This window comes from Castor canadensis, chromosome 14 (assembly GCF_047511655.1).
Source record: "Castor canadensis chromosome 14, mCasCan1.hap1v2, whole genome shotgun sequence".
Classification (NCBI taxonomy): domain Eukaryota; kingdom Metazoa; phylum Chordata; class Mammalia; order Rodentia; family Castoridae; genus Castor; species Castor canadensis.
In genome coordinates, this window is record NC_133399.1 from 22,799,469 (window position 1) to 22,820,302 (window position 20,834).

Consider the following 20,834-nt stretch of genomic DNA (forward strand, 5'->3'; position numbering starts at 1 on the left):
GGACTCTGTCCTAGGGCTTCACCATTTGAAACCAACAGTTTAGTTCCCAACAGAATCTGGCTCCATTACTCTGCAATAGTACCATCCCTAAGAACAAAATTCTAGATCTCATACTTGTAGAAATATCAGAGAAAACAGTTTTGTATCATTTTCACTTTACATTAGTCCAAAAGAATCTTTGTGACCAAGCGCTGGTGGCTCATGACTGTCATCCTAGCTGCTTAGGAGGCAGAGATCAGGAGGATCCCGGTTCAAAGCCAGCTCAGGGAAATAGCTTGAGATCCTATCTTGAAAAAAACTCATCACAAAATAAGAGCAGTGATTACCCCCAAAAGGAGGTTAAACTATCTCACACTTTTTTTTTTTTTGTAGTATGCCATCTCATAGAACACATCACTGTAGAACTACCAGTACAGCAGCTGTGGCCCCATTCATGTTCATACCCTAGGAGAGAAGGAATATTCCAATAAGAAGTGTCATTTCTTGCATCAGAACAGACTTTCCATGTAGTAGGAATCTGATCTTTCAAGTGTATTTTCAGGCTGGTGGAGTGGCTTGAGGTAGAGTGCCTGCCTAGCAAGTATGAGGCCCTGAGTTCAAACCCCAGATCTACTGGGAAAAAAAAATCAACTTTTTTCATTTCAACCTAAAATGTTACATCACCTGAAAGGCTGTGTTAGCTTCCAATGGTTGTCAGTTAACAGCATAACTTCATTTCTCTCATAATTCTGGCCAGATGGTTTATTCTGAGACCTCTCTCCTTGGCTTGCAGATTGCCATCTTGATCGCTCTGTTCCCATCATGTACTGCTCTGTGCCCCCTCTGTTCTTTTTGCTTCTTTTTTACGATGACAGTAAACTAATCAGACTAGTGCCCGTTTCAATTAAATGGCTTAATATGAATTATGTACAGTCTGAAGCACCGTAACTGAACGCAACGGGATGGAACCTAAGTGGGTGCTAAGCCAAGCTAGCATGCTAAAGAAATGTTAAAAAAAAAATAAATAAAAGGCTGGAGGAAGATTACCTGCAGCAGGTAAGGAGAGAATAGTTATTTACAAAGAGGAAGTGTCTGTGTGTGGGGGGGTTATCCCTGGCCCCTATACCTATTCATATGCGAAAGCACTTTGGGGGCGGGTACATTTCAGAGCATGCATACTAAATTCACAATGCACTTATCTTGAGAATACTCAGTATACAGTTCAACAAAGAACGACGTGGACAGGAATGCTTGAGGCCCACTCAGTTGCGTCACAAAGATGGCGACAGGAATGCTTCTGGCGCGTATGATACGTCATAAAGATAGCGACAGAAACTCTTCAGGCGCATGCAGTTGCGTCATAAAGATGGCGACAGGAATGCTTCCATCGCGTGAGGCTCGCGGCATAAAGATTGATTCCTGCAGTGAGTTGGTTTTTAAGTCCGTCTGCACTCTGGGGAGCATCTTGTCAGAGAGATCAGGCAGGGCCTGCCCAACCAGTCCTTTAGCTGCAGCCAAAAAATGACACTTTGAGGTACGTGAGTTCAGAAACATTGTCCTTTTGACGTCTGCCTCAAGTTGGCCGCTCTCATGTGTTAAGAAATCAACATGTATTTTTGTGAGGGGACTCAGTTTACTTCATAACGTATCCTAGACTCCTGCTAACAATTCATAAGGCGATATCACCTGCAATACAGGGTTAATGGAAATGTTTAATTATGAGGCTGAGTCTTGCCGCTGGAAACCGTTCATTGAAATAGCAGGCTGCTGCATAGAACTTGTCATTGTGGCCTCGTTCAGCCATCGGTTGGTGTGAATTCATGTCATTCATGGACTGAGGGGACAGGACCAGAAGCTCTGCCCAATCACACACGCAGAGAGCAGGGGGCGGGCTTTCCCAATCTTCCGGGTTTTTGTCGCGGAAGCCCGCCATCCACCCGCCATCTTGTAGTCCTTCAAGCTGTTTCTCTGCCCTGGACATCCAGCCGGCACTGTCGCCCTGTTACGTGCCAGTGCTAGGGAGGACTCTGGACACCTCGGGAGTCAGAAATGGTGAGTGTGCGCGGCGCCCTGCTGACATTGGGGGAGGGAGACTGTTCGTATCCGGCGGGAACAATCTGTGGCGTTCTTGGGTCCCGCTGCTACCTGCTCCAGAGTCTGCGGGCCCGGGCCCCGCATTAGGGCAGCTCCGCCCTGGGTCTGCTTTTGCTATGGGGTGTGGGGTAGGCTGGTACTCGGGCCGGGAATTGTCCTGTCAGTTACTGATTTCATCCCTGTTGGAACCCTCTCTGGGTAGCGGGGTCCCTTACGGCTTTTCGGAGGGGTCTGGGCCAGCAGCTGCATGACTTCATCTCCAATGGAGACCTCTGGCACGCTATGCCCAGGCCTCCCTGTCTCCCCATATGCTGTGGAGGTGTGCGGATGTGTGGCGACGATAGGGAGGATCGTGGTAGGAGGATCCTGACACAGTACACAGGGTTCCCTCCTGAGAGGAGCTATGGTCCCCAGGCCCCGGTCTGCCCTCCTCTTGTTGGGTCCACCAGTTTTCCCCCCAGCTTTCCAAATGTGTGGGAGGCAGGATCTCAAATCCGGAGTTCTGTCCCCCCACTCTCCAGCCTATAAATCCCTAAATACTTCCTCCCAGCCCACATTCCCGAATACCAGTTAACTCTTTCCTCAGCATTATCAGCTATTTGTTTCTCACAGTACGTTTCAGACAGTATTTTGTCGTCTTTTTCGAGGTACTAGAGAAAAGCATTTTTTTTTTCTGTTTGTTAACTTTCCCATGATGTTTGTGTCTCTGTTTGTGTTTCTTTGGCTTTCCCAGGCACAGACACCTTATCAGAGTGCCTTTGGGTTGAGCTTACCCTTTGGAGATGAAGGGTGATGTGTGATGTGTCCTCATCCCACCCTCCTGTGGTTTCTTGTCCTGGGTTTCGGAATTGCCCACCATTGGGTGCTCAGACGTGTCCTGTGTCTGGTCTCTTGTTTCTTGTGCATAAACAGAAGTGTGGTTTGGAGGAATCATATGATAGTTCTGTGTTTAATTTTTTTAAGAACTGTTGTACTTGGGCTGGCAGAGTGGCTCAAGTGGTAGAGCGCCTGCCTAGCAAGCGTAAAGCCCTGAGTTCAAATTCCAGTGCTGCCAAAAAAAAAAAAGAAATCAAAGAACAGTCATACTGTTTTCAAAAATGGCTGTACTAAATTTGTGTTCTCACTACATTTATATCAGGGCTCCCTTTTTGCTATATCTATCTCCTCTCGAGTACATGTTATCTTTCAACTTTTTCTGAGAGGGGGAGGGCTGGGTTTGAACTCAGCATCACCCAGAAAGGCAAGTGCTTTACTGCTTGAGTCACACTTCCAATCCATTTTGCTCTGGTTATTTTGGAGATGGAGTCTGGAGAACTATTTGCCTGGGCTAGCCTTGAACCACAATCCTTGCAATCTCAGCCTTCCAATTAGTTAGGATTACACTGGGCATAGCCTTCAACTTTTTTTGGGGGGGTGGTTTAGGGGGATGGTACTGGGGTTTGAACTCAAGGTTTGGCACTTACAAAGCAGTCATTCTACCACTTGAGCCACACCTCTGGTCCTCAACTTCTTGATAAATCATTCTGATAACTGTACTCAGGTTGCAGGGGGCGATCTACACATTGGTTCATTAAATACCTGGTATAACTTTGTTAGAATCTGGGCTGTCACGTAGCCTGTGGAAGAATGCTGTAAACCTCTTCTGGGAACAAGGATCTGTGCTTTTAAAACCTTCTTTGCACTACTGCCAGGATTGTAGCCCATTTAAAATCATGTTTTTCTGAGATCCAGGGATATCTACACATGCCCAGTCTGCTTTGCTCCCAGACCTTGGAGGATTAGGATTTAGTCCCTGGAATGGACAGTGTTAAAGCTTAGACACCCAGTGCGTGGACAAACTGATAGAACTGGAGTTGTCAGTGGGGTGAGCCTGGGGAGAGGCCTAGAAAGTGCTGAGCTCCTATCCAGACTGCCAGAGGGCTGCTGGGTTTTTTTTGTTTGTTTGTGTTTGTTTTTTGTTTTGCTTCCTTATTAACCTCTTGGAGCAGGCTAGATAGAAGCTCCACTGTCAGCTGCAGCTGACTGTGCTAGAAAATCTCTTCCAGGAAAAACTGGATCCTTTGAATTTTAACCCCTACTCTGTTCTGATCCCAGGAGATGAAGCCAGTGGAGGTACTTGGATGACCATGTAACATCACCATTTTGTTCTGTGTTCTAGAGATTCTGTTGTGTGCCTTGTCTTTTTCTCTCCCAGTACTGAGTGAATTAAGATCCACCCACAGGGAACTTCAGAGTCAGGGTGCCACATGTATGCTCCCAATCTTAATTCCTCAGGGTGATACTGGGTGTTTGGGATTCTTTCTTGGGCATATCACCCAAGGCAGGACTCATGCCCACATGTGCCTCACCTTTCCAAGCTCATTTGATGTTGATGTTTTCTCACCTGCCCAGTATATAGAAGTCTCAACTCATTTGTGTCTTTGAGAGTGACTTGATTTGTGAGTAGATGTTTATTCAGCTTGTGGTCCAAGGATGGGGGGAAAGTCAGGGGCCTCCTATTCTGCTAGAGGTGCTGGGAATTGATCCCAGGGCCTTGCACATTGCAGGCATGTGCTCAACCACTGTGCTGTGTCCCCAGCCCCAACACCTGCCTTTTGATTGGATTATTTAATCTATTCAGATTCACTGTTACTTTTGATATGATTGTATTTAAATAGTACCTTTTAATAGCTCTTAACAATATAAGCCTTATGTCCATATGTGTCCATGTATTGCTTTTGTTGTGTTGTGATTCCTTGGTCTTTCTTACTGCAGTGTGATGACGTTTTATATTTGTTAGTTTCAAGTAATAATAACGAATCCTACTGTTTCTTGGCTAATTTCACAGACAGGCACACATACACACACATAACCTTCCAGATGTATTTTAAGATTTTGTGTTTTAATTCCTTCCTTTAAAAATTAGGCATGTTGAAATTATGGTGGGATAGTATAGACGAATTTGTGCATGCTAGGCAAACAACTACTGAGCTCCAGCTCTAGACCTAAAGTCTATTTTTTAACAGGGGCCAAATTCCAAAAGTATCTGAAGTCTTCTTGTTACTCATATTGGCTGCCTCTACCAAGTTTTCTCTTGATTATTATTTAGTTATCACACATACCTGCTTACTAGAGGGAAGCTGCTGTTCTTATAAATCTGATTTCTTCCTATTCCTATGTGTGTTTGATATTTTCTTGTGTATTGTGGGTGGTGTCTCCCACTGCTTGACAGCACCAGGCCTGCAATAAAGATCTCAGTACAAATGCATTTGTATACATTATTCAAATAGAATTGATGAGGATGGAATTACCATGAATAAAAGTCGATAATGAGGTGAGTGACAGAAAAGACTTGGGTACCTGAAAGTTCAGGGCAACCAGGCCAGTTCAGATGTTCATGGAAAAGTGCTGGCTCTGCCCATGGTAGAATGTTTCTATTCCCTTAAATCCAGAATGATTTCTTCTATCACCTTTATTTTTTCCATCACCTTCACCACTTCCTCTTCTCTTGAAAATGAAGCCCTCCTTCCCTCTGCTTCCCTACTCACATGTACTTTGCATGAGGTATCAACCTGAATTTGCAGGCTGGAATGATAAACGCACAGAGGCTATTCTATGAGTGATTCTTGGCTCTACTCACCGTGTGTTCTTGGACTCTCTCCTGTCCGTTCCATCCCCACACTCAGTTCTTCCTCCTCATTATGTGGTGGTTAGAGGGAGGACTAACATGTCATCCAGGGGCAGACATAGTAGGGGGGGATAACAACAGGGGAAGAGAGAAATGATGATAAAGCAAAGGTTAGAACTGCCCTACTTTTACAAGTCTGGAGGAGGCACTTTACAAGAAAGTGTCTTCCTACGTCCAAGGTGTTTTGGCTGCTAGCCTGTGTACACAAATTGTCCATCCATCCTCCACCCTGTGAGTGACAAATATTCTCTCCTCTATCACACTCCACCTCTAGAAGGCTCTTGTGGGCCCTCTTCTGTTTTGGCCTTAGCTTTGGTCTAAGGAGATGTGAACAAACACTAATGTAGTTTCTCATCACTTAGGGGCTGTCATCCAGAAACGACCTTTGCCCTATTAAAGTGTGCGCCTAAACACGCTTTAATAAAAGTGTGCTGATACGTAAAAGGCTATGTAAGAATCTCCTGTTTCTTGCTGCCAACATCTGAAGACAGGTCCCCTGTCTCCCTGCCTCTGTGGGACAACAGGAACATGACTTCTAAAGCAGCAGGTAGTTCACCCAGATGTGTTTCACATGGGCCAGTGAACTTCCGGCTTACGTCCTTAGCACTTCTAGTCTCTTGGTCAACCTCTCTGTCTTATACTCTCTTTGAAATAATTTGTCATCTCTGTACATACTGAAGTTGAGTTTACATTATTCTCTTCTAGTACAATAATGTATCACTGATTATAATCTTTCCTGGCCAATTTAATGAGTGTCTACTTTTATCTTTCACCTGGGGCTATTTTGCCACCTGCATAGATACTGGGATGGAGCATCTGGCTTGCTTTAAGAGTACATGTGTCCCCTGTTGTGGGCTAGGTTCATGCTAAGATTGTTAAAAATATCATGCTAGAGGTGGTGGAGTGGCTCAGGTAGTAGAGTGCCTGCCTAACAAGTGTGACACCCTGAGTTTAAACCCTATTACTATATATATATATATATATATATATATATATATATATATATACACACACATATACATATAAACATTCATCCAATCCCCATCTTTCCAAGATCCCTTGGAGTTAGGAGCAGAGGACTAGTCAAAATTAATGAATCACTTCCTAGCAAACTAGAGGAATGCAAGTGTCCAACCTGGGTCTTGGACTAGACACAGCTGCTATAAGATGGTGGCATAACAAGCCACTGGGGTCCCTGATTCACTATGGGGAGTACTGTCCACTCCTAGTTGAATTACATGAGGAGAGTGAGGAAGCCAATGAGACAAAGCCATTATTAATTATCTTTTGATGTTTTGTTTTGTTTATTTATCTTTTAATTTTATCATTTTTACATTTACTTACATGTGCATACATTGTTTGAGTATTTTTGACTTAGGGTCTCATGAACTATTTGCCCAGAGCTGACTTTGAACCATAATCCTCCTGATTTTTGCCTCCTGACTAGCTAGAATTACAAGTGTGAGCCACCAGTGCCCAGCTCAGTCATTATATTTAATGAATAATAATTCAGTAAAATGAGGTGGGACTTAGAGTTGCACCATCTCTCCAGATCATATTGAGTGAAACATGAGACACACTGACTTGAAAATGACACAAGTGGGTTTCAGAAAGGTAAGATCCTGTGGAGTTTGAGGGTAGCTCCTGCTGGACCACCATCCTGTATCTGCTTATCTTTAAGGACCCCATCAGCACGTAGAATAATTTGCAACCACAAGCCAAAGAAACCAGCCCCCATCAGAATCTAGAATGATTGTCTCCTAAGGCCTCTGGAGGCTGTATGGTTCTGCTATAATGTTGATATTAGACCAGTGTCACTGATCTTGGATGTAACTTACCCATAACTAAAGGAGAATAATTCCTAACTTAACCATTACATTTGTTATAATTTTATTTTTTGGTTGTACTGGGATTTGAACTCAGGACCTTGTGCTTGCTAGCCATGTGCTCTACCACTTGAACCATTCCACCAGTCCTGTTAAAAAAATTCTTTTTCAGCAGCAATAGGAAACCAGGCTTTCTTACAAGTTGAATGTGTGCATCATGGAAGTGTAGCCAATGTTAGGTAATTGCTGGAAACATGAGTGAAGAGTTACTGATCTAGTGTCATCAACAGCTTGATTAGGCACCTTCTTCACTCTGGTTACAGTATTAATTATTCATTCCTTAACTGCACATTCTTTGGAATGTGATCTAGGTGATGGAGCTTGACAAACATTCTCTTCAAGCTAGACATGGAGGTGTTCTTTTCACTTTAAGTATGTTTGAAAACTTATACCTTAACTAATCTTTTATTCTAAAAATAATTGGGACAATTATATATGTCTCCTGTTTTTTGTTTCCTTGGGGGGAGCTGGCAGTACTCCAGTTTGAAGTCAGGACCTCATGGTTACTTAGGCAGGTGATCTAACACTTGAGCTACTCTGCCAACCCTTTTTTGTGTAGGATATTTTTGAGATAGGGTCTCAACTGTGATAATCTGATTCCTGAGTAGGATTATAGGTGTGAGCTACAGGTGCCCTGCTCCGACAGCCCTTGTTCGTTGTTTTTTTTTTTTTTGGGTGGTACTGGGATTTGATCTCAGGGCCTCATGCTTGTGAGTCAGGCACTCTACTATTTGAGCCACTCCACCACTGTTTTATGTTGGGTATTTTCAAGATAGGGTATCACAAACTATCCTCCCTGTCTGGCTTTGAACCTTGATCCTCTTATCTCTGTCTCTTGAGTAGCTAGGATTACAAGCATGAGCCATGGGTGCCTGACTGGCCGGCCCTTTTTCTGTTGGTTATTTTCTTTTAAGATATGGTCTCACTTCATGTCTGAGCTGACCTGGGCTGCGATCTTCCTGCTTGTGCTTCCCTGTGTAGCTGGAGATGACAGGTGGGCACCATGGTGCCCAGCTATTGTTTGACATGAGGTCTTAGCAAGGTTTTTGGCCTGGCTGTCCTCCAACCATGATCCTCCCTAACTCTGCCTCCCAGATAGCTAGGATTATAGGCTTGAACCTATGTGTCTAGCTTATCAGTAATTTACTAATGGGCTAGCAGAATGGCTCAGATGGTAGAGGAGCCTGCCTGCATAGCATGCATGAAGCCCTAAGTTCAAACCCCAGTACCACTACCACCAAAAATAAAAAAAAGGAATTTACTAATAACAATGAGCACATGAAATTTAGGTTATTGGAATTAATTAGCTTAAGTTTTTAAATGTATAATCAACGGATTATCAATTACTGAATATACTTACTGACTTTATCACTATCACTCATCCCCTTGCAGGAGCACTGAAGAGCACTTAGACATAGTGGTAGTTGTATTTCTACTAAGCTGACTTGTGTTCCTTGTACTTTGATTTCTGTTGCTTCACATTCCTGAGAACATGTTCATCATTCATGTAAAAGATATGACCCTGTTTGGCACTTCAGTGAAGCATAACCTGCTGATGTAGAACAACCTTTTTGTCTACTTCATGTACATGAACATGTGTTTTGGCACGTGATTGCAAGGATGTATGTATACCTAGATCTTCAGATTAAATATGGTCTTGTCAGGAGGAGAATTTTATTTATCCTGTTCTTGCTGGGAGTAAGAACTGTTCTAAGGAAGCCTCCATAATCATGTATTTTTTTGAATCACTAAATTAATACAGAGGTAATATATTTGTGTTAGCTTTTCTTTCTTGTAGAAAATAAGAGCACAAATCAAGCTTTGTCTTATGTAAGACAGACATACCCACAGAAGAATGAACTCCTATCTCCTTCCTGTTCCTAGAGCTTAACTTGGGTTGAAGAGAAATGTGTCATTTCAGGGGTTGCTGTCATTTGAGGATGTGGCTGTGGACTTCACCCGGGAGGAGTGGCAGGACCTGGATGATGCTCAGAGAACCCTCTACAGGGATGTAATGCTGGACAACTACAGTAGCCTGGTGTTCGTGGGTAAGTGAAAGCCCCAGGCACTCAGTACAGACAATTTGTTCCATTGCTAAATACAGGAATCATTTCTAATGGTTCTTTTATGCATTTTATCTGACACATAAAATTGCACTTGTTTATACAGTACAATATGGCACTTCAGTGTACCTATACAGTGTATAATGACCTGACCTGGGTAATTGGCAAAACTCAGACATATAAGGGCTGGTGGAGTGGCTCACATGGTAGAGTACCTGCCCCGGCCTAGCAAATGCAAGGCCCTGAGTTCAAACCCCAATACCACCAAAAAACCAAAAAATCTAAATGTTATTCCTCCCATTCATATGCCCCTTGGCACATCTTTACCTTCCTCTATCTGTCTGTTGCCTGCACCCTTCCCAGGGTCTAATAACCACTCTTGTATTCTCTTCTTCTTTGAGATCAACTTTAGCTTCCCCATAAATAAGTAAGCACATGCGGTATTTTCTGTGCCTGACCTATTTCACCTGACATAATGTCCTCCAGTTCTATTCATGTCATAGCAAGAGGCAAAATTTTGGTTTTTGTTCATTTTTTGGTTTGTTTGTTTGTTTGTTTTTCCAGTGCTGAGGATTGAGCCAGGGCCTTGAACAGCTAGGAAAGTCCTTTACCACTTGAGCCTCAGCCCTTGTTTTGATTTGTTGTTGTTTGTCTTGTTTTATTTTTGGTGCTGCGGAATTGATCCTAGGCCTTTGTGCTTACTGAGCATTGGCTGTACCACTGAACTGCATTCCCAAAGTTTTCTTGTATTTGAGACAGAGTCTCGCCACTATCTTTGTTCGGGTTGGCCTCCAATTCACTATTTTCCTGACACTACCTCCTGAGCAGCTGGGACTATGGTGTGCACCTCTGTTCTTATCTCAGAATTATGCTTTTAATGACTCCATTTTTAATGGTCCATTGTTTATGTATATCACAGTTTCTTTGTCCATTTTTCTGTCGATGGACAGCTAGGCTGATTACGTATTTTGGCTTTTGTGAACAGTGCCACAATAAACATGCAAGTACAAGATTTCTCTTCAAAATACTGATTTCATTTCCTTTGAATAGTAGGATAGTAGTATTATTGTCGTAGTTCTATTTCTAGTTTCTTCTTGGAAACTGCTGTTTTTTGTAGTGGCTGTTGTGATATTTATTCGCCCTAGTAACATACGAAGAGTTACCAACATTTGTAGTCCTGTGTCTTTGGTAATAGCCATTCTAACTGCAATACAGTGATCCTCATTGTGATTTTGGTTTGTATTTCCCTCCTGACTAGGGATGTTTAGCATTTATTCACATATTTATTGGGCTATTTGTCCTCTTTTGAGCAATGTCTGTTCAGCCATTTGCCCAGATTTAATGTGATTATTTGATTTTCTGTTGCTTAGCTGTTTAAATTTCTTGTATATTATAGAAATTAATATACTGTTGAATAAATAATTTGCAAATATTTTCTCTCATTCTGTAAGTTGAATCTTCCCTGTATTGATTGTTTGCTTTTCTGTAATTCCATTTATCAATTTCTATTTTTTGTTGAATGTGCTTTTGGGTTGTGTCAAAAGAAAGTTTGCCTGGATAATTGTCTGCAAATGTTTTCCTTATATTTTATTCTAGTAGTTTCAGGTCTTCCACTTAAGTCTTTGATCCACTTTGAATTTATTTCTGCATATCACTTTTTGATGAGAATTTCCTTTGTATATGCTTGCTTCCTTTGTTGTAAAGCAGACTGAATATGTTTGTGAGCTTCCTATCAGTGATAAAATACTTGAGATAAACATCTTAAAAGTAGGAAAGATGTATTTTGGATCCTGGTTTTAGAGATTTTAGTCCACCAGAACATTACTTCCTTGCACTGTGTTCCATCTCCTGATAGCACCACAAACTGTTGACCACAAGTCTTTAGCATCATGGCCTTTGGAGGATATTTAACTTTGAGCATATAGTGACTGTATATTGATTTATTTCTGGGTTCTGTAATCTGTTCCATTGTACTGTGTGTCTTTTTATGCCAGGACCACATTATTTTGGTTAGAATGTCTTTTCACTATGTTTTGAAGACAGGCGTGGTAACAACTCCACCTTTGTTTTCCTTGTGCAAGATTGCTTTAACTGCCACACACAGGTGGCTCATGCCTGTGATCCTAGCTACTCAGGAGGCAGAGGTCAGAAAGATTGTGGTTCGAAGCCAGTCCAGGCAAATAGTTTTCGAGACCCTGTATTGAAAATACCCAACATAAAACAGGACTGATGGAGTGGCTCAAACAATAGAATGACTGCCTAAATAAATAGTGCTTTAACAACGTGGGGACTTTTGTGCTTACAAACAATGTGTAGGATGTTTTTTCTAATTCTGTGAAGAATGTCATTATTATTGAGAATAGGATTTCATTGGATCTGTAAATAATTTTGAGAACATGGACAGTATTTTTGTTTTTTTGAGACAACTCAGTATATAGCCCGGGCTAGTCTAACTCTTGATTTCTTATCAGCCTCTCGAGTACTAGGACTACAGGTATACACTACCATGCGTAGCTTGGCTACTAATTTCTGAATGTTGACTTTTTAATCCCACAACTTTACTGAATTGATTTATCCATTCAGACACTTTTGTTGGGGTCTTTAGGTTTTCTACACATAAAATCATTTAACCTGCAGACAGGAATGATTTCACCTCCTTTGTGATTTGGATACCCTTTATTTCACTCCCTTCCCTTATTGCTATGGTAAAACTGATGAAAAAGTATTAGAAGAAATCATTTCAGGGTTTCACCATCATTAAAATATGGGCTTGTGGGTTTTTTTTAAATAATCCTTGTTGCATGAAGGTACATTTCTTCTTTGTCTAAATTTTGAGGGTCTTTATGAAAGTGGGTGTTGAATTTTATCAAATGACTATTATATATCATTGAGATTCATATGGTTTTTTAATCCTTCCTCTGTTGGTATGATTAATTACATTTTTATATTTGTATGTTAGGTATTGCTTCCCTGAGATAAAGCACCCATCATTGTGCTGTAGAAGTGGGTTTTTGTTGTTGTTGTTTTCTTTTTTAGCAGTACTGGGGCTTGAACTCAGGGCCTCATGCTTGCTAGGCAGTAGCTGTACCACTTGAGCCACTTCACCAGTCTGACTTGATTCTTTTCTCTGTCCTTTTTTCCTCTTATGCTTTTTACAGAGTATGATATGATTGATAATCTATTTTGGTCTAATCTATCAGGGGTTGTTTAAGCTTCCTGGAAGTGGATGTCCATCTCTTACCATGACTGAAAAATTTTTCATAGATTATATATTTTTATGTCCTTTCTATTCTCCATTTAGAATACCCATAATGCAAATTTTTGCTACCTTAATGATGGCTGATATGTATTAAATGCTTAGTCACTCTTTATTTTTTCCTTTTCTATAATGTGTTTTGGTTATTTTTAAAATAACCTGTCTTGAAGTTCAGGTTCAATTGTGCTATTGAGTCTTTCATCTCTTTTTGTTTTTATTTCATTGAGTTCCTTGCCTCCAAAAGTACTGATTTTTTTTTTCTATGACCTCTCTCCCTTTGCTCAGGTTCTCCTACATATCATGAATTATTCTTTTAATTTCATTATATTGTCTCTGTTACTGTCTTTTGTCTCCGTAAGTTCTCCTAAAATCATTATTGGGGATAATTTCTTACAAATTTGAGTTCTACTTAAGTGTAAGGTTCCAGCTTGTGGAGAACATGAGTGTAACCCTCTCTAACAGAAATTTTAAGTTGGTTCCATCATTTCAAATGTCCAGAAGTGGAGATGCTATCTTCAGTGTATCTGACTTAGCATTTGTCACAAATCTTACATTATTTCCCATTTACAGGGCGATGCATTACCAAACCTGAGTTGATCTTCAAGTTGGAACAAGGATTTGGGCCACGGAAGGTAGCAGAAGGCCCAACCCAGAGCCTTCCAGGTCAGTCAGTGCACACTGTGGAGGGAGATCAGGAGGAAGAGAGCTCATAAGATGCTGGCTGTGTTGAGCTGTTTTCAACAATTTTCCTCCCACATCCATGTCTTAAAGACAGCTGGTCTCATGCATAAGATACCACTTTTATATATGTTCTAAAGAGAGCTCTCATGTATATCTAGCTCCCTGATTTTCTGTTGAAGTAAATTTTCTTAGATATGCCAAAAATCCTATCCCTGTGTGGAGCTGCACATAAATTTGTGTTGGGGAAATATTTTTTCAAAATTCTCAGTTGTCCTTCTTAATTTTAGTAGCCTGGTTTTGATCATGCACTTGTTCATTTTAACTTCTGTTAATGCTTCCTATTTGATCCATTTGGGAACCAGTTTTTGTTTGTTTTTCACAGTACTAGGGTTTGAACTCAGGGTTTTGTGCTTGCTGGTCAGGGACTCTACCACTTGAGCCACTCCACTTACCCCCTCTTTTTCTTTTCTTTCTTTATTTTTGCTTTTTGTTTGCACTGAGGTTTGAACTCAGAGCCTCATACTTGCCAGGCAGGTGCTCTATCACTTGCGACACTCTGTCAGCCCTCCCTAATTCTTTTCAGTGGAAAATAATACTTAGAAAACAAGATCTGATTACTGGCTGTGCACACCATGGTTTTCAGGCCCTTTTGATAGAGCAAGATAATGTGTGCACTTGCATATTAAAACCGATTTTACCGATAGCTGTTTTTTATTGATACCGCATATTCTAATTAAGCAAGACATGCTACATTCCAGTGTTTCCTCATTCTTTATTTGTAACTCTTAATCTGACAGTGATAAACCTAGATCTCATTATCTGCAGTATGTTTATTTATTTGCTCAATTTTGTTTTATTTTTTTACTATGTTTTGGTGCTGGGGATCATACACAGGGACTCCTACAGACTAGGCAAGTGTTCCAGCACTGGACTGCATCCCCAAAACAGCTGCTTAGTTTTAGAACATAGAAAAGCTATACAGAATTGCTATCACACCTCACTGGAAAAACAAATCTGGGGCTGGAGGTGTGGCTTATGTGGTAGATAGCCTGCCTAGCCAGTGCGGGGCCCTCAGGCACTGGTCTTTGTAATTGTAGTAATATCAGCAATAAACGCATTTCCTATTAAAGCGCTTACCTTTTTTTCTTTCTTTTGGCAGTATTGTGGTTTGAACTCAGGCCTCACACTTGCTCGGCAGTTGCTCTTCTACTTGAGCTATTCCACCAGCCCATGACTTACCTTTCTTGAGAGGAAAGTGGAAGGTTGGCAATGAGATAAGGCCGCCAACATTATTTACTAGGAGCAGAGAAGTCGCATATGCACTGTTCTGTTGCAGCGGTCACCTGTGGAGTTTGTAGGAAAGTAAGAGTTCTAGGGATGGAGACTTGGCTTAAGCTGTAGGCCACCCCACCATGTACAAAGCACTGAATTCAGAATGCTAGTACTCTCCCTGCCCCGACCCCCAACAAAAGATTTCTAGAATCAAGACTTAGGTACATACATAAGAATTAATGAAGAGTACCTTGCGTAGCAGCATGGTAATAGGTAATCCTGGACTAGGTAGGACAACCAGGAGGTCTTGTATATGAAGGTGAAGTGAATCAAACATTTCATATTGAAGGGCTTGGATTTTGTGTGTGTGTGTGTGTGTGTGTGTGTGTGTGTGTGTGGAATTGAATTTATAGTTAGTATTTCATTCTTCCCTCTCTCTCTTTTTTTTTGTTCTGCTTGTGGTATCATACATGATCATCAAACTGCTGCTAGAATGCTCACACCTGTTACTGCAAATTCAAATCCTGGGAAAGACTTCCTAGGAATTTACTTTAGGTCAAGGTCAGGCTTCCTGATACAAGGCTGAACCCACCTGCTGGGCAAGTTCAACAGCACAGGAGCCCTTCCCCAGACCATTCACCTTTCTCTTTGTGGAAATAATTCACAGACAACCTCCAAACAGAAAATGAAAGCCTCAAGAACCAGGAAATTCCCAAGTAGAGTGTATGTTCCTGGATCTAAGGTTAATGCTAATAATAATCTAGAAAAAATTATTTCAAAGGTGGTAGGCACAGCTTAGTTCAAATAAACACATTCTTTGATCCAGCAGGGAGGTAGACTGAAGATTCTTGAATCTCTTATGGTTCTGAGAAGTATAAGACAGATTCAATTAAAGATTCAGAGGAACCTGTCTTCTAGTGTAGGAGGAAGGTAATTTCCATTTAAAAACTGCTGTAGATTTCTACTCCATTTCCTCAGGGAAAAGTACCAAAAACTGAACATGGATATCTACCTATCCTTTCTCTAAACTGAATTCGTGTTTAGGTAAGAGACTTATACCTGCATTCTACAAATAGCTAACCCAGGAAAATCTTGCTATTTCCTATATGAAAGAGGAGTAGTGTAGGATGAGATTATATCCCATTATTGTATAAAAGAACTTTGGGGAAAGAACAGGGATAACAAATGGCAGCTGAAAGTTGCTGTGGTGAAACCTACAGAGCCTGGTAATAGGTCAGTATTTTGAAGGTGTCCACATTTTTCAAGAGTGAAGGAACTTGAAGTAACAAAGTAACTCCATTAATGCCATTTGTTTCTGTTAACTCATTGGAAACAAAGTCCACACTTTCATAAGTCCATACTATTTTGAAATATTACACCATTAGAATAAGAAGTCCCTCTTGCCTGTATGTTTGAATTCCATAATGATACTTTGGCTTGGTTCATGGATATTGCTACTTTTTTTAAATTTTATTTTAGATGTCCATAAAGTGAATGGCCTGATTGAGAACAGCCAGCAAAATCAAGAAAGACAGTTGTGGAAGGTTGTAATCACTAGCGGCAACATACCTGAACAGATGGTTCAACAAAGAAGAACATTTCATGGGATCTCAAAGTGTATTTCAAATCTGAACATAAAGAATGGAAACTACTCAAGAACGAGACCTGAGGAGCTTCATGGAGGGCAGAATGTGCTGCTCCACAGTGAGCCTGAGGAGATGCAGGCTGCACAGGAGCATGATGGTGTTATTGTAACTGAGAAGTCCCTCCGACATCCTGAGCATCTTAGTCTGCATAACAAGACTCACAGCTCACAGAGGCATCTTCACTATTTTGGATCAGGGAATGTGTTCAACACAAAGGCATTATTATTGTCTCACAAGTTTCATAAGGAAGAGACCTCTAGGAAGTTCAATGAATATGGCAAATCCTTTGATAAGGTAGCACTTATTGCCCAAGAAAAGACTCAGGTAAGGGAGAAAACTTTTGAATATAATGTATGTGGGATAGTTTTCTGTCAGAATTCTAAATGCCATAAACATGAGCAAATACACAAAAGAGAGAATTACAAATTTAGTGATTGTGAGAAACCTTTCAGTAAGAAATCAAACCTTTCAGGACATCAGGAAAAACATGCAGGAGAAAAGCCCCATGGACAAAAGGAATGTCAGAAATTCTTCGGTCAGAGGACAGAACCAAATATTCATCAGAAAATGGGTAGAGGGAAAACACTGTATGCCTGTAAAGTATGTGAAAAGAACTTTTACCAGAAGTCACACTTTAGCAGGCATCAGAGAACTCACAAAGGTGAGAAAAACTATGAATGTAAAGAATGTAGGAAAACATTCTTTTTTAAGTCAAACCTTACTGTACACCAGAGAGCTCATACAGGTGAGAAACCCTATGAGTGTGAAAAATGTACTAAAACTTTCAAACAAAGAGGACACCTCACTGTGCATCAGAGAACTCACACTGGTGACAAACCGTATGAATGTAATGAGTGTAGGAAAACGTTTAGACATTTTTCATCTCTCACTATACATCAGAGAATTCACACAGGTGAGAAACCCTATGAATGTAAAGACTGTAGGAAAACTTTCAACCGATTGGCGTCCATCACTGTACATCGCAGAACTCATACGGGTGAAAAGCCCTATGAATGTAAGAAATGTAGGAAAACTTTCATCTCTAAGTCAAATCTCACTGTACATCAGAGATTCCACACAGGTGAGAAACCCTATGAGTGTGAGAATTGTGGCAAAGCTTTCTTCTGTAAGTCGAACCTCACTTCCCATCAGAGAATTCACACAGGTGAGAAGCCCTATGAGTGTCAGGAGTGTAGGAAAGCTTTCAAACATTTTTCATCCCTCACTGTACATCAGAGAATTCACACAGGTGAGAAGCCCTATGAATGTAAAGACTGTATGAAAACTTTTTACCGTAAGTCACACCTCACTGTACATCAGAGAACGCATACGGGTGATAAACCCTATGAATGTAAAGAGTGCGGGAGAACGTTCAACCAGTTGTCACACTTGACTGTACACCAGCGAACACATAGAGGTAACAAACCCCACGAATGTAGCAAATGTGGGAAAACTTTCAATAAATTGGCATCTCTCAGTGTACATCAAAGGACTCATACAGGTTAGAAACCCTGTGGATGTAAACAACGTGAAGTCACTTTTTTAGAATGCAGTAAAAGTCTCTATTGCTACTCATCTGTAGCAGATATCTGAAACCACAAAGGTGCAAGGCCATATGAATAAAGAATGTCAAAAAACATTTTCACACATTTGAAACTTGTCACCAGAAGGTGATAAAGCACAGGAATGCAAATGTGTAGTAAGATGTTCTACCATAATTCACAACTCATTCTAGAAACCCTATACCTGTAAGGATTGTAGAAAACTTTTTCATCAGAAGTCACACATGAGGAATCAGGAGAACACATGAAAATGAGAAAGTCACTTCAGTGTAAAGACTGGGCAGACTGAAGATAGGGTTTACTGGTAAAGCACTTGCTCAGCCTGTGTGAAGCCCAGCAACACAGTGAAAAAGATGTAGAAAAATTTTATAGCAAAGGTCACACCTCACTGTATATTAGGAAACTCATGAAGGAAATCCTATAAATAGAATGAATGTTGGAGGCACTTTTACCAGAAAATGAGCCCTCAGCATACATCAGGTATCCTAATGGGAGGCATCCCTAACTATGGGAATGCTTTTGTGAGAAGGCACACCTGAACAGGCAGCAGAACCTCAAAGAGATAGTCTATGTAACAGAAACTGGCTAATGTGCCCTCCATGATCCACTCTTTGGGTACAGAGGTAGCATTTTGTAGCCTTGCCTTATTGTGCATAAGACCACGTAACTGAGTTCATGATACACTATGGCTAAACATGATGATCACTACGTCATTCCTGGCACACACAAAACCTTCATTAACTTCTTTCCCCTGGGTTCTTATGCACTTCTGGATTGAAGTGATCATGACTTCATGGGTGGCCATAGTTATGAGATCACTATGGTTTAAGAGAAATGTAACTAATAGTAGAGAGAGAGGGGTCTTCTATTGCAAAACAGTATTTTTACATAAATGAGAAAAAAATTTTTTAAATTTTGGCAGTACTGAGGTTTGAACTCAGGGCCTCATGGTTGCCAGGCAGGTGCTCTACCACTTGAGCCATTCCTCCAGCCCTTCCCCCTTTTTAAAAAACTATTGTGCATGGTTTGTATTACAGTGCAAACCCATTATGGCTAATATACTATAAAGTTTCTGAGAGAAGGTCCCTGACCTTTTATCTTAGAAAATTCACACAAGATAAAAGTCCATACTGTTTTATTCTCTAGTCAGTTTGTAAGGAAAAAAAAAAAGCAGTTGTGAAGAAGTTGCAACAAATTAAGAATCACTTATAAGCTAAGTACATTTCATTGGTTGCTTTGGGTTTTTGATGTTTTTACTACTTTTGGCAGTTTTAGGTCTGAACACTTGGCCCTGCTTTTCCTAGACAAGCATTTTACTACTTGAGCCACACCTGCAGCCCCTTTCTGTTTTAGGTTATTTGTTCAGACAGGGTCTCATATTTTTGCTCAAACAGGCCTCAGACTCCAGTCCTACTTATATCTTCCATGTTGCTGCAGTTACAGGTGTGTGCTATAATTTTTAGTTTATTTGTTGAGATGGGAAGACTCATTCACTTTTTGGCCCAGCTGTCTTGGAACCATGGTCCTCCCACTTCACACACTGTAACTGATCCTTTTGAAGACAATAAGTCTTCATAAATTTAACTAATGGATGTTTTAAACTATGAAATTCATCAGAAGCTCTACTAATTTATGTAATTGGAAATTATTTGAAAATATTCATATACAAATAAAAATGGTATTGTCACTGTAGATGGGATTGTGTCTTGAAACATTTTTGATTGTTAGAACATCTACTCATACATGTGAAGTTTAATTATGTGAGTACTTTGAGTGACAGAAATCTTGCTTGACTGCACCCAGCAAAACTAGAGTACATTTAACCTTGTGTGAAAAACATACCACCCCGAGGTGTGAATATGCCTCAGTATTAGGGTACATCTTTGGAATGCACAAGGCTCGAGCAGCCATACCCAATAGTTTGCTACACTGAATGTCAGAGCATATTTGTATCTCATTGTCTCAGATAAACTACCCTGCCATATCCTTCCAGAGAATAGAATGGATGAGTATTTTGTTAGCATCTGTCCCTTCAGAAATTATTGTAGTGTATAAAGCTAACAGCCATCCTGTGTGTCTACTGTAAACATTGTTCATCAGGAAAGCCACAAATCAGGTACATGATTGTGAATATGATTGTTCACAGTTGATACCTGAATTAAAACACTTGTGATCAACAGTTGTTATTTCATGCTACTCAATGAAATGCAGTGTAGGGAATAATTATTTATTCCTGTTGTTCATACCTTTAAATAAAGCTGTAGCAAAGGTTGGAAATGAGCCAAATGCTGTGTAATTGATAATTAAATACATTTCCTTTCCCATTGAAAGACTGCTGTATGCCTTGCCACTGACTTGGTAAAATGATAACATGTCAATGGTAAGATGAGAACATGGGATATTTTGACTGTAGTTGTTGTGTTTGTGTGTAAATAAGGCTGGACCCTAACCACACTATGAGTCTGTTCTTTATGTCTGTTCGTATTACAAAAGTACACAATAATAGCATGGTTTCTGTATTGCCTATAATGAGAAAAATAGTCCGTGTTTTATATTCTATGATAGTGGCTGTAATTGTTTACAAAATTAATTGGTGAAAACTGTCCACAGAATATTTGGCTTGAGCCAACTCTGTTTTCTTTGGGAGGGAGGGGTTATTGGGAATAGTATGTGAACTCAGGGTTTTATGCCTATAAAGGCACTTGAGTTACACCTCCAGTACATTTTT

General features: G+C 40.6%; 1 protein-coding gene and 1 non-coding gene across 4 annotated transcripts; one reads left to right on the forward strand and one right to left on the reverse strand.

Moving 5' to 3' along the window:
* Positions 1 to 1,333: 1,333 nt before the first annotated feature.
* On the forward strand, positions 1,334 to 20,386 carry LOC109677870 (uncharacterized). 3 transcript variants are annotated; one of them, XM_020153633.2, is made up of 4 exons: positions 1,334 to 2,031; positions 9,548 to 9,674; positions 13,516 to 13,608; positions 16,378 to 20,386. In XM_020153633.2, exons 1-4 carry the CDS (start codon positions 2,029 to 2,031, stop codon positions 18,048 to 18,050), a joined length of 1,896 nt encoding a protein of 631 aa, XP_020009222.2. In that variant the 5' UTR covers positions 1,334 to 2,028; the 3' UTR covers positions 18,051 to 20,386. The 3 variants fall into 3 exon arrangements, with proteins under 3 accessions (XP_020009222.2, XP_073910123.1, XP_073910124.1); XM_074054022.1 differs by lacking the exon at positions 13,516 to 13,608; XM_074054023.1 differs by lacking the exons at positions 1,334 to 2,031; positions 9,548 to 9,674; positions 13,516 to 13,608 and adding an exon at positions 14,852 to 14,988.
* Positions 15,349 to 15,534, reverse strand: LOC141417101 (small Cajal body-specific RNA 16). Its single transcript, XR_012441720.1, has one exon.
* Positions 20,387 to 20,834: the final 448 nt, after the last annotated feature.